Source organism: Anolis carolinensis, chromosome 1, assembly GCF_035594765.1.
Source record: "Anolis carolinensis isolate JA03-04 chromosome 1, rAnoCar3.1.pri, whole genome shotgun sequence".
NCBI classification, from domain to species: Eukaryota; Metazoa; Chordata; class Lepidosauria; order Squamata; family Dactyloidae; genus Anolis; species Anolis carolinensis.
The window spans coordinates 364,619,867-364,634,183 of NC_085841.1; the positions used below are offsets into that span (position 1 = coordinate 364,619,867).

General features: G+C 39.4%; 1 protein-coding gene across 1 annotated transcript in view; it reads left to right on the plus strand.

Annotated features, from left to right (window-relative positions):
* The first annotated feature begins 2,814 nt into the window (after positions 1-2,814).
* Positions 2,815-14,317, plus strand: part of nemf (nuclear export mediator factor) — a 37,545-nt gene continuing 26,042 nt past the window's right edge. The window contains exons 1-10 of the mRNA XM_062968717.1: positions 2,815-2,969; positions 3,234-3,302; positions 5,734-5,836; positions 6,406-6,531; positions 7,111-7,259; positions 8,208-8,275; positions 9,510-9,593; positions 11,555-11,628; positions 12,462-12,532; positions 13,762-13,837. Of these exons, the coding sequence (XP_062824787.1) occupies positions 2,911-2,969; positions 3,234-3,302; positions 5,734-5,836; positions 6,406-6,531; positions 7,111-7,259; positions 8,208-8,275; positions 9,510-9,593; positions 11,555-11,628; positions 12,462-12,532; positions 13,762-13,837 (879 nt within the window). The 5' untranslated portion in view covers positions 2,815-2,910. The remainder of the gene's footprint in view (positions 2,970-3,233; positions 3,303-5,733; positions 5,837-6,405; positions 6,532-7,110; positions 7,260-8,207; positions 8,276-9,509; positions 9,594-11,554; positions 11,629-12,461; positions 12,533-13,761; positions 13,838-14,317) is intronic.

Here is a 14,317-nt window from a genome sequence, read left to right on the forward strand (position 1 = left end):
GGTCATAGGGGCTAGGGTTCATGTTGGGGTCAGAATATTTCCCATTTGATTTCATGATTTGACAATTATATGAGATAAAAATGAAAAATAAAATAAAGATGGAGCGTAAACCCAGCTAGGAAAAACACATAATTTCCGGGGATCCCAAAGAGTACAAATACATATAGGCAGATAGACAGATTTCAAGGAAGTAAGGGGGGAATCCATAGGGGGGGGGGGCTACATTGCATAAAGGGGAATCATGGATGATATAAACAATTGAAAACATTTGATAAGAACGAGGTTTACAACATCTGGGGAACCCAATATGGAAAGTCATAGAAGTGGAGTTCTAGCAGCATGATTTCACAATTCATGAAGTTAGCCCAACGATTAGAAATTCATACAACAGTGGGTCATGAGGGTGTCCAGGTACATAGAATATGCAAATTCATGGATACATGAGGGAAAAGAGTTCATCTGTGATGGAAGGAAATTCATAGAGATGGCATGGGGAAGGGGCACATGTGGGTTATAGTCTTCGGAAGTATAAGATTTCATAAGTCCAGGGATAGGTCTGGGGAAGAGTGTTCTTCTCCTCCATAAAACTATGAAGGTATGAATGAAACGTGGAGGGCACCCGTCCGGGCACCCCCTGGCAGCTGCAGAGAGGGTGAGGGTACTTGAAGATCTATGTCTCCCAGAGCGATCCCCCCATCCCCAGTTCACAGAAAGGGGCTAGGGATCTCTTAAAACCATTCCGCGAGCCGCGGGGAGAGGAAAGTCCGGGATAAGGCTGGAGGAGGGCAGCCCGGCTTGAAAAGAGCAGTCGGTCCCGTTTGACAGTCAGCTGTTGAGGTGCCGAAAACTGGACCGATTTCGGTTCCGTTGGTGGTCTTCGAGTCAGGAGCCTTAGAAAGGGTTAGGACTAAAAGAGGAGCGTTCTAGGGGTAATTTTGATAGAGATATGAGCCAATTTATATCGTCCGCCGTATTAATCTATGGCGGAGAAGCCTCCGCTAGGGTTTTTAAAGATCAGACGGGTTAGTGAGAGAGAGAAAGATTGCATGCAAAGGAAGGAGTCAGAGAATGACACAAAATAACCAGATAGAGAGTGTTACTGTTAAAATAAATGCTACTTTTATTGGGGGATTTGTTACATAGTGCAGGGAAGGGGAAAGTGAAGAGAAAAAAAAGATCTTTTAATAATAGTCTGCTGCGGTCCCGCTCCGTTCCCTTCTGGTGACTGATCTGCGGAACTCCCCGCTGCGATTTCAAATCAATTTGAAAGCCGGGGTGACGGTCATCATATTCAATGGTTTATTTTACAATTTTTGAAACTCTTCCTTGGGTGGCCACATTAGATTACAACAGAGATGGTGACAGAATTAAAGATGAGTCTTATCAATCGAAAAATTAGCAATAAGGCAGGGCCACTGTTTAAATATGGTAATATTATTAGAGGTTGGGAATGGGAGGTTGGGCATCCTTTTTAACGCAAACCTAAATCACTATTCCATTTAATTCCAGTTAATATGGGGTATTAGGAAAACATGACCAGAATGTTAGTGATTTTGTGAAACAGTAGAGTCTCACTTATCCAATGTAAACGGGCCGGCAGAATGTTGGATAAGTGAATATGTTGGATAATAAGGAGAGATTAAGGAAAAGCCTATTAAACATCAAATTAATAAGATTTTACAAAGCACCAAGACATCATGTTATACAACAAATTTGACAGAAAAGTAGTTCAATATGCAGTAATGTTATGTAGTAATTACTGTATTTACGAATTTAGCACCAAAATATCACGATGTATTGAAAACATTGACTACAAAAATGCGTTGGATAATCCAGAACCTTGGATAAGTGAGACTCTACTGTGTGTGTACATACAATTTATAATAGTTTATAAATATATAATACATTGTATATACATATAATATTGATAATAATATTATAATGGAATACAATATTATACTATTAATAATACAATATAGTAATAATAATTATGTATTACATATTAAATGTAATATTACTAATAATATTACCATATAATGATATAGTACAATATAGTAATTTAATGCTTATATTGTGCTATGCTAATAATATATTGTATGTTCATTTGATTTGTAAATCGCTCTAAGTCCCCTTCAGGGTATATATAAATAAATGTAGCAAATAAATAAATAATATAAATAAATGTAGCAAATAAATAAATAAATAAATAAATAATCCAGATAATCTATCCTGTATTTATTACAATTTTACCATTTATGTGTTTTAAATGCATTTTTTTATCCTTTTTTTTTGGTTTTAATTGATATATTGCATTACTGTTTTATCTTTTTATAGTGTGATTTGTATTATGTTGCCTATATTTTGTCCTATGTTGTTTGGGCCTCTGCCCCATGTAAGCCGCCCCGAGTGGCGGGGTATAAATAAAGTTTTATTATTATTATTATTATTATAGTCTGCTTTCAACTGGATTACATGAGTCTACACTGCCATATCATCCAGTTCAAAGAAAATAATCTGGATTAGTATATGGCAATGTAGATGCAGCCTTAAAACCTATATACACTGCCCTATAATCCAGATTATCAAAGCAGATGATCCATATTGTCTGCTTTAAACTTCATTTCCCAGAATTCCTCTCTATTGGATAAACTGGGTGGGCTTTCTGGGAATTGAAGTCCAAAGGCTTGTCGTTCCGAATCTCTCCGGCAGAGGGAAGCAGCGAGCTCTTTGCGAAGCAGCCAATGTGGGAAAGTTAACTTCCTCGCTAGACGTTAGGCGGCACACTTTTGGCCTGGTGCCTTCGCCGTAGTTACAACGCTGTGTTCTGCGCATGCGCATGCGGTCACTCAATTCCTGTCAGGGGAGAGCAGCCACTCCAATCCGGGAAGTCGGACCGGGAGCTGCTTCAACATGAAGTCCCGCTTCAACACGGTGGATATCCGGTCGGTAATTGCAGAGCTGAGGCAGAGGTAGGCCGCAACCTGGAGAAAAGTGGAAAAGGAACTGTCTAGATCAGGCCTGGGCCAACTGGGGTCCTCCAGGTGTTTTGGACTACAACTCCCACAATTCCTAGCAGCCGGTAGGCTGCTAGGAATTGTGGGAGTTGTAGTCCAAAACACCTGGAGGGCCCAAGTTGGCTCAGACCTGATCTGCTTCCTTAACTATGTTTAATTATAATACTCTTGTGAAGAAAATACATGCTAATAGATATATCTATATTTTCTTTGTTACAGCTTGTTGGGAATGAGAGTCAACAACGTCTATGATGTGGATAATAAGACCTACCTCATCCGCCTTCAGAAGTAAGACTCACATAATTGTTTTTGCAATTTGAACCATGGATTTTGAGCTTATATGTGTTGTCGAAGGCTTTCATGGCCGGAATCTCTTTGTTGCTGTGAGTTTTTTTGGGCAGTATGGACAATGTGTTATAGCAGCATTCTCTCCTGACGTTTTGCCTGCATCTGTGGTTGGCGTCTTCAGAGGTTTATTTATTATTTATTTATTTCAATTATTTATACCCTGCCCTTCTCACCCGAGTGGACTCAGGGCGGCTTACAAGTGGCAATTGATGCCGTTACACTGATATACAATAAACTAAAAGGATTAAAACAGCTAAAACAGTCATAAAATAGTCATAAAATACAATATACAAGTTTAAAACAATGCAAAGTGCTTATGCCATTCATCTACCAGACCTTATATAAGAGCCGTAATTCAGACCGCGTTGAAGCCAACACATGCTTATTCTTCGAATGCCTGCGTACATAGCCAGGTCTTCAGTTTTTTTCTGAACCCCAAAAGGGATGGGGCCTGCCGAATGTCACTGGGTAGGGAGTTCCACAGCCGGGGAGCCACCACCGAGAAGGCCCTGTCTCTGGTTCTGTTGGAAATGAGGCAAGTTGAGTGTACAGTAGAGTCTCGCTTATCCAACCTTTGCTTATCCAACGTTCTGTATTATCCAACGCAGTCTGCCTCCCACCCGATCCACAGCTGTTTCTCTACGCAGCAACGTGCAGCGAGCCAACACGCCCAGCAACAACACAAGTGCAGCCACACTCGCAAACAAGTGGCAGACTTGTTGTAAGACATGATATTTTGTTGCTTAATTTGTAAAATCATAATGTCAATTGACGTTTAATAGGCTTTTCCTTAATCCCTCTTTATTAAATTAAACAAATACGGGAACTTCCGGTTGGTGGCTGTATGGTGGACAACGTGTCTCCCTGGAGCTCCAAGGGGGACAGCCTGGTTTGGAGCTAGGGGTGGTGGTGACCCCCCTCCCTTGTGGTGGATCAAGGCCCAGGGGGCTCTACCCTCACAGCGCGACCGGCCGACAGCGTCAGGAGGGGCGCCTCCCTCAAGGAGACGTCCCCAAGACACCCGGCAGCGGCGTGCAAAGAGGGGCAGCTCAAACCTAAAGGCACAGGGGACGAAAGTCTTCCTAAAAGTTCTATCTGCCACCAGCACCACGAGAATTGTTAAACAGAACGAAATGACAAAAAAAGAATACATTCACTTCTGAGGAGAAGAAGCCATTCTCCCCAAATTCCTTTTTCAAACACTACCTATAATAAGGAACGATTATCTCTTCAAAAAAATGGAATACCGACATAACGAAATTTATATGGAAAAATAAAAAACCTAGAATAAAGTTAAAAATATTAACTGACAACAAGAAGAGAGAAGGACTGGGTCTCCTGGACCTCAAATCATATTTATTTATTTATTTATTTATTTACATCATTTATATTCCGCCCTTCTCACCCCGAAGGGGACTCAGGGCGGATCACATTACACATATTAGGCAAACATTCAATGCCTTTTTAACACAGGACAAAGACAAACAAACATAGCTCCGAGCGGGCCTCGAGCTTATGACCTCCTGGTCAGTAACTCATTGCTCTCCCGTCTGCGCCACAGCCCCGGGCCATATTATGAAGCCTGCAATCTGGTGTGGGTAAAGGAATGGACTACGCTGAAAAATACTAAATTGTTATCATTAGAAGGACATGATCTCCGCTCGGGATGGCATGATTATGTGTGGTATAACAAAAGAAAGTCAGAGAAAAACTTTGGAAATCATTTCATCAGGACAGCACTAATTAGGACCTGGGAAAAGTATAAATTTAGACTGTATGATAAAACCCCACTCTGGATATCTCCCACAGAAGCAAAACATAAAAGAGAATTGGGCTCGGAAAATTGGCTTATATACCAACAAATACTTAATCCCTCTTTATTATCCAACATTTTTGCTTATCCAACGTTCTGCTGGCCCGTTTATATTAGATAAGCGAGACTCTGTGGAATAATGTCCAGGGTGCAGTTCTTCTGGAAAATAGGTATTCTTTAAAGGGAATATCTGGCTACTTGTTGTAATGGCCCATGAACTGGCACAATGGTTATTGGTTGGTTTTCCATGGTAGATGCCCAGAAAACACGCATTGTGTGTAACAGATATGGTATCTGTCCTGGCAGCCTCAGTGAGAGTCACTGGGTATGTTTTGGGAAGAAGACAAAAACACAACTTTCCCTTCTTGCTACAAATTCCCTCCCATCACTCTTCCTGTAGCAAACTGGATAAATGTCTCATAGGGCCTATGGATGCAGTTGTGTAAAATTACCTTTTATCTGAAATCAGAAGGGAACTGGATGGTGAGATCTTAGGAAGACAGAAATGATTTGCGAACACAAATGTGGATATGCTTTATTTCTTTCCATTGACTCTAGGCCAGATGTCAAAGCTACCCTTCTCCTGGAATCTGGGATTAGGATTCACACCACAGAATTCGAGTGGCCCAAGAACATGATGCCCTCTGGCTTTGCAATGAAGGTAAAATATTGTTCTTGCTACAGATTTATTGCACATCTGTATCGGTTGAGTGAAGTTGTGTCAAGCAGGTCTTCTGTGGTTCTGTCCAACTACAGCATCTCTACTTGTAGTTGTTGTTGTTGTTATACTATTTATTTATTTATTTATTTATACTGTGCTTTAGCTCTCCCGGAGAGGACTCAAAGCTACTGAACATAAAAGCATCAGCACACAGTTCAAAGTACACAAATATGCAAACATTAAAACAGGATCAAATATAAACAGTAATAAAAAAATTCCCAGTTAAAACCTGTAAAACGTATTCAAAGTTAAAAACCACAGCACCCTTTGAATTAATATTAAAACTCTTCTTTTAAAAGGCTGTCTGAATAAAAAGGTTTTAGCCTTGGCAATGTGCATCTGAATCTTTTTTCCTCCTTGTTTAGTAGCAGCAATGCACGGTAATAGGTGTTGTTTGCATCATCTCTAATCATATGTTTGTGTGCTGGCCATTGCTGTTTTGAAATGCATGTATATGCCTTTGCCCAGAGTCACATTTTCAGACCCGTTTGCCCTTTCTTTGTTCATAGTGTCGTAAGCATTTGAAGACCAGGAGGCTTGTGAGTGTGAAGCAGCTCGGTGTGGACAGAATAGTAGACTTCCAATTTGGAAGCGATGAAGCGGCTTACCATCTGATTATTGAGCTCTATGACAGGGTAAGCGGAAGGAGAGGGGTTTGGGCATCTATGGGGTGAGTAGTACTAGTTTGGATATTTATTTATTTATTTCCAATATTTATATTCCGCCCTTCTCACCCGAAGGGACTCAGGGCAGCTTACAACATTGGCACAATTAGATGCCTATACAAAATCAATCAACAATACATAACACCAGTTAACAACTATTAAATACAGTATTAGATTACAGTATATAAATTTTAAAAATACGTATGCTCAGATCTGTTCGTCCGGTAACCTCGTGCTTTATCCATGAGTCAGTCCGTATCATCTTTATCGTTTATTCGTTGAAAGCCTGGGCACATAGCCATGTTTTTAGGGCTCTTCTAAAGCCCAAAAGAGTTGGATAGCCCTTAATTTTTTCTGTTGCCACTAGGCTAGATGCCAAGGTTACACGTCTCCTGGAATCTGGAATTAGGATTAACCTGTGCTGAAATGACTTGGACTTCCCATCAGGTTGACTCTTCCAATGTCCTGAATTTGGATTGCTTGCAGATTGCAGCTTACTTTCTGGGAATGGAAACACTCTGATCTGCTTTTGTCTTGGATTTGTTGCAGGGCAACATTGTGCTGACAGATCACGAGTATCTCATTCTGAACATCCTGAGGTTTCGTACAGACGAAGCAGATGATGTCAGGTTTGCTGTGCGAGAACACTATCCGGTCGATATTGCCAAACCAGCAGCACCGTTGCCTAGTTTGGAGAGGTACGTCTCTATGTGGCATGACACTTGGACTGGAGCAGAACCAAACCCCAGAAGCTGAGTCTGGATAATACTTTTTGTAAGATCAAGAAACACCGTATACTAGGGACGTCATGGTAATGACTCATTCTCCCCACATTTATTTGAAAAGAATACAAGTCAGTTTAAACCCAACTGCTTGACCAGGCATGGGCAAACGTTGGCCCTCCAGGTGTTTTGACTTCAACTCCAAAAGTCCAAAACACCTGGAGGCCGAAGTTTGCCCATGCCTGACTTACCATTTCATTGAGTTGGTCTATTGTGGTTGGGGAAAGCAGTTGGATTTAGATGATGAGGCTTTGTGAGGTTTGTTACTTCTTCAGATACAGAAGTGGACAGATATCCCACACTCTTACTCTCCTTTTTTGCTTTTATTGGGTGATAATGTCAAAAGAATCCACATCCTTCCCCCTTTTATCTCTTCCTTTTTACAAGGCAACTAGCAATAACCAGGTTAAAATAATTCAGTGGCCTTTATTACAAAAGAAACAAAAAGACTCTCTTTTATTGAAGGTGTTTAAATAGAGAATGGATGTCTATTTCTTGGGAGTGTTTTAGCACTAGATTTCTATGTTCCTGGGGGATTAGGCTTGAGGGCATTTGGCATTTTTTCCAACTCTGTACTTCTGTGATTATAATTCATTGAGTTCATTATAAGATGGGAACCCAAAGCCTTATGCGAGAAGCTGTTGGGCCTCAAGTTGATGAGAAATCAGAATCAGGAATAGTTGACATTATTTTACCTCTAGCTAGGTGAGCATGTTAAATTCATTTTTCTGCAAGGTTGTTCTGGTCTTGTTTCTGTCTGCAAAGCCTTGAGCCAGACTTCTTGGACAGTAGTCATGATGAGAAAGACCTTTTTGCACCTCAGAGTGTCAGCTCTTTTGGCAATCTCCCTGTCTTCTTTCGTAGGCTGACAGAAATAATAACCACATCACCCAAGACGGAGCAGATCAAGAGAGTCCTAAACCCTCACCTTCGTAAGTACTATCTGCGGTACATTAACATTCAGAATACAGTAAAACCTGTGGCCACGAGGAATACTTTCCCAGCTGGACCATGGTTACCTGAAACTGGATATGACCAAAAATCATTACCTAAATTTTGGTTCCAGCATATTATAGAGCTGAGCTGAAGAACCTAAACATTCTTAGACAGATGGCTCCCATAACATACTAGCTGTTGTTGTTAAATGTTTTTGAGCAGTTGAATAATAGCAAATACAGTAGAGTCTCACTTATCCAACATAAACGGGCCAGCAGAATGTTGGATAAGCGAATATGTTGGATAATGAGGGATTAAGGAAAAGTCTATTACACATCAAATTAGGTTATGATTTTACAAATTAAGCACCAAAACATCATGTTTAACAACAAATTTGACAGAAAAAGTAGTTCAATAGGCAGTAATGCTACGTAGTAATTACTGTATTTACAAATTTAGCACCCAAATATCACGATGTATTGAAAACATTGACTACAAAAATGCGTTGGATAATCCAGAACGTTGGATATGCGAGTGTTGGATAAGTGAGACTCTACTGTACAATGGTTATAATTAAAGTGGTGCTGTTGGAGAGTGCTTATAAAGTTTCTAGATCTCACCTTACTACTACAGTAAAGACTCACTTATCCAACATAAACGGGCTGGTAGAACGTTGGCAAAACGAAAATATTGGATAATAAGGAGGGATTAAGGAAAAGCCTATTAAACGTCAAATTACAGTATGATTTTACGAATTAAGCATCAAAACATGTTTTACAACAAATCAACAGAAAAAGCAGTTCAATGCACGGTGATGTTATGTAGTAATTACTGTATTTATGAATTTAGCACCAAAACATCACAATGTATTGAAAACATTGACTACAAAAACACTGACTACTAAAAAGTAGACTGTGTTGGATAATACAGAACATTGGATAAGTGAAGGTTGGATAAGCGAGATTCTACTGTAGTTCTAAGACTTTGTTTGGGGTACAGATATTTGTTTATAGCTCTGACTGGATTCCACAGATATATGAACCCCACTTGCTAGTTTCCAACAGACCTCACAACCTCTGAGGACACCTGCCATAGATACTAGTTTTATTTTTCATTGTTGGATCCTATGTTCTGTATTCATGGGCAGAGCTCCTGTAGTTTGTTTTTTATAGCTCTGACTGCTGTTTTTCCCATCAGAAACATCTCTTCCTTTTTGATTTTTATTTGTAGCTTATGGAGCCACTCTGATTGAACACTGCCTCATAGAAACAGGATTTTCGGGGAATACTAGAATAGAACAAATAGACAGCAAAGGTAGGTGTCCAAATGTCCGAATATCAAATGGGCAGCGTTGTTTCTATCACGTTGCCTGACGTTTAATTATATGTGCTTCTGTCTCCAAATTAAATCCAAAATTTAAAAATTCTTGTTTTGCATTGGTGCCTCTATATGTGTATGTGTTTGTGTTGATTAATTCTCAGCCAGTGGGATTCCTGTTCTCCTTAGATGGCTTTGATCCTCACCTAAGGAAGGTTCTTGGCATTGAAGGTAGAAACTCTAGGGTTCAATTCTGGTTGTCTCAGAGTAAAGTTTGGATGGAAATTGCTTTGGCTGGAAACTGGAAGAACCACAAGGAGTGATAGATAAATATGGGCATTTTATAATATGCAACTGCTTTATGAGTGGTCTTTGGAACCCCCTGGGTCAGCAGAGGGGATGCAACTATTGGGAGCAAAGCTGCCTGCCTGATGGTGGGAAGGGTTTAAACTCTCCCACCTTGATCAACTCTCAAAGCTCAACTGTCAGGGAAGGAAGCTATAAATCTCCTTATTCTTGCACGCAGAGATGTGAGCATGGAATACTGCAGAATTAAATAAAGGCGGTCCCTGAGTTGCAAACATTCAATTTACAAATGACACATACCTAATTACAGACAGGGCTGAGACAACAGGAAGCAAGAGAAATCTATTCTAGGAAGGGAAATTCACCCCTGGAAGAGGTCTTCATCTCCAATCCTTGTTTCCATAACAGACCAATTTTTAAAAAATCCAATTCTCACAGGGACAGAAAGTGAGGGGAGATTTTCTGAAGAAGGACACAAACAGCAAAACAAAAACTACAAGGGTGTTAAGCATTCCCTATGTGATCCAAAGCTACTGTGTGTGTGTGTATAGTCTTGCCATATAATCTAAGGATGCCTGCCATAGATGTGGGCGAAACGTCAGGAGAGAATACTTCTAGAACATGGCCATACAGCCCTGGAAAACATACAACAACCCTGTTGTGGGATCTCCTTATTTATAAAGTCTACCCGCTGGGGTTGTCTTGCTAAAGATCCTGGATTGAGTCAGTGGGTTGTACCTGATGACTTCTGGAATTCCTTCCACCTTTGTGATTCTATTAATAGTAATATAAACCCAAATCACAATTTTAAAAGACTAGAAATAGATTACAAAGTTGTAAAACTTTACAACCTAGTTAGGTCATGATCCCTAGCTTCTTCACACAGGCTTTTGAATAAGTACCACCCAGTTGTATGTTAAACTTTTGTACTAGCGGTTAATTTCTTGATATAGCCTCAGGGTTCACCCCCATTTTAAGGTCCTTCCCCATGATCTTATAGCACTTTTAACTTCCTCCATGTTTACAAGTCTCACGTAGCGCACTTTTGCCTAGTTCATTTTATGATTTCATTGCTGTGTTTTAACTTGTGTTCTATTAATGGTGGTGACTTTATTTTATGTCTTTTTAATTTTCATTTGCACGTTTTTTGGTACTTGTTGTTATTGTATGTCCGTTTTGTATTTGTAAGCCGCCCCGAGTCCCCTCGGGGAGATGGAGACAGGGTACAAAAATAAAATAATTATTATTTATTACAGTATTATTATTATTATTATTATAGTATTAGGAAAAGTCTAGTTGAAATGGGGGACGATGCTTGTGGTAGTCACAGCTTCAGGAAGACGTTTCAAGCATTGGGGAGCCATAGCGGAGAAGATCCTCTGCCATATCATCTAAGAATGTATAACTACCAACAATGGGAGAAAGATAAGATTTTCCTCAGAAAAGGTCTTGAGTCCTGAAGCCATTCAATCCCATCCTGCCGCTGAATGGAGGTTAGGTGGGCCAAGCGTCTGATTCAATCTAAAGCTGCTTCTTACTATGAAGTTCCCCCCAAGATATCATGCAGTACAGAGAATAGGAAACCTCTGTTTTAATTAACTCAGCTTTAGGAAAAGCCAGTTCTTTTTACTTCTCTTCTCTCTTTTTTAAAGATATTGAAAGGCTACTAGCTGCTTTACAGAAAGCTGAAGAATATATGGAAGTGACGGACAACTTTGATGGCAAGGTAGCTCAAACTCTTTGACAAACACTTTTGTTTTTACCCAGCATGGAAGCAAGAGCAGCTGTTCTTAGATTATAGCGAAATTCTCAGTTACCTTACACCAGGCATGGGCAGACTTGGGCCCTCCAGGTGTTTTGGACTTCAACTCCCACAATTCCGAACAACCTTTTCCTACCATACATTAATTAGCAAAGTGCTTTTTCTACTTAACAATAACCCTGCAAAACAGTTGCAAGGTTTCACCTAGGTTCCTTCTTGATGTTCTATATTTTAAGTGAAGAGAAGTTAGTTCTTCTTTTATTGTTTTACTTTTTCTGTATTTTCCTGTGAATTTTTTTGCCAGCATTAATGGAAAGGAACCTCCACTACAAATCTTCCAATACTGCTACATTTAAAAAGGTCCGACAGTACTTTTATATTCAGAGGGAAATAGGGTCTACTTTTTCCTACTCTAGCCGTAACCATATATGGCAGCTAGACATTTTCTGTAGTGTTTGCTAATTATTATATCCATACATTTCTGGAGGGGAAAAGAATAGTGAATCACTGAGTTCATACTTCGGCACTCCCTCAAGGTGTTTTGGACTTCAACTCCTACAATTCCTAAAAGCTGATAGGCTGTTATGAATTGTGTGAGTTGAAGTCCAAAACATCTGAAAGGAAGGCCAAAGTTTGCCCAGGCCTGGTCTAGTCTAATGCTTTTCTGTAACACTTTCTGGCTGAACATTGAACCTGTGTCATTCCCATCCCAGCTCATCGCCTTGTGCAATTCTTAGGTGAGTAAAGCAAGGCAAATAAATATTTTGTGTCATCTCTTCCCATTTTTATTTTGTCAGGGTTACATCATCCAAAAGAGGGAGAAAAAGCCAAGCCTGGAGCCAGAAAAGCCTGCTGAGGAAATCCTCACGTAGGTATTGGACGTCAGAGGGCCCTTCCACAAACCATAACCTAGAACAGAGGTCCTCAAACTTTTAAAGCCGAGGGCCGGTCCACAATCCTTCAGACTGTGGAGGGGCCGAATCATCATTTGGAAAAAAAATAACGAACAAATTCCTATGCACACTGCACATGTCTTATTTGTGGTGCAAAACAACAACAACAATGAAAGAACAATACAATACAATATTTTAAAATGAAAACAATTGTAACCAACATAAACCTATCAGGATTTCAATGGGAAGTGTGGGCCTGCTTCTGGCCAATGAGATAGTCAAGTTAATTAGGATTGTTGTTGTTGTTGTGTGCCTTCAAGTCATGTCAGACTTTGGCCAAGCCTAAACAAATAAATAAATAAATATTTATTTATCCATTTACTACATTTATTTATTACATTTATATCCCGCCCTTCTCACCCCGAAGGGGACTCAGAGCAGCTGTATGTACATACAATATATTATATTATTAGCATAGCAAAATATTAGCATTATATATTACTATATTGAACTATACCACTATACTGTAATATTATATGTAATATATATCATATAATTAATATTATTATATGGTGTTATTAGTATTATATTGTATAACATAATAATATTATTATCAATATCATATGTATACAATATATTATATTATTTAAAATGATATAAAATATTATTTTATAAAACTGAGGGCGGGGGCCAGGTAAATGACCTTGGAGGGCCGCATCTGGCCCCCGGGCCTTAGTTTGGGGACCCCTGACCTAGAATATCAAGGCAGATAACCTACAATATCTGCTTTGAACTGGGTTTTTCTTTATTTATTTTATTTAAAACTTTTATATTCCGCCCTTCTCACCCTATACACACATATATACGGCAAGCATTCCATGCCGGGACATAAAATAATTATAAATATACAAAAACATGAAAAACATTAAAACATTAAAGTCAGTTATATCTACTTTAAAATTCAGCTGTTTAAACCAACTCAGGACACCATGCTGGCTCCGGTCAGCAGAGTAGATTTCCTATTATTATTATTATTATTATTATTATTATTATTATTATTATCTGAGTCTACATTTCCATATCACCCAGTTCAAAGCAGATAATGTGGGATTTTATATAGCTGTGCGGAAGGGGCCAGAGAAGCCTTTGGGAAGCCTGTCTCGCTATGGCTTTGCAACCTTCTCCAACATCATGTCTCTTGCAGATATGAGGAATTTCACCCTTTCTTGTTCTCACAATACACAAAGTGCCCGTTTGTGGAGTTTGACTCTTTCAATAAGGTAAGATGCTCTGCTTTGTAGGAGCTTTATCTGTGTTATTGTAGGAGTCAGGGCTGTGAGGGTCTTGTGAATTATTGATGGAAAACAAACTAATTAAGACATATCTTCATCATTTTGAATTTTCATCTTCATGATAGATCCCGTACTAGTGACTATTACTTTATCTGATGCACTTTACTCTATTCCATCAGTTGGAAATAGCTCCCGTGTCCACCTCATTCCAAGCTTCTTATTGATTGTTGCACCTTAGTCATCTACCTCATCCCCTAGGTTTACAACACTCACTCTGCGCACTTTGGCCCAGCCTGTTTCTATGACTTTTACTCTGGTGTCTAAACTACGTTTATACTATGGTCACCATTTTAATTTTACTATGTTCATGTGTATAATATTGTACTTTTATTTTGATGTGTTTTATTCTTTTTATTGTAATTACCTGGGCTTGGCCCGATGTAAGCTGCCCCAAGTCCCTTTGGGGAG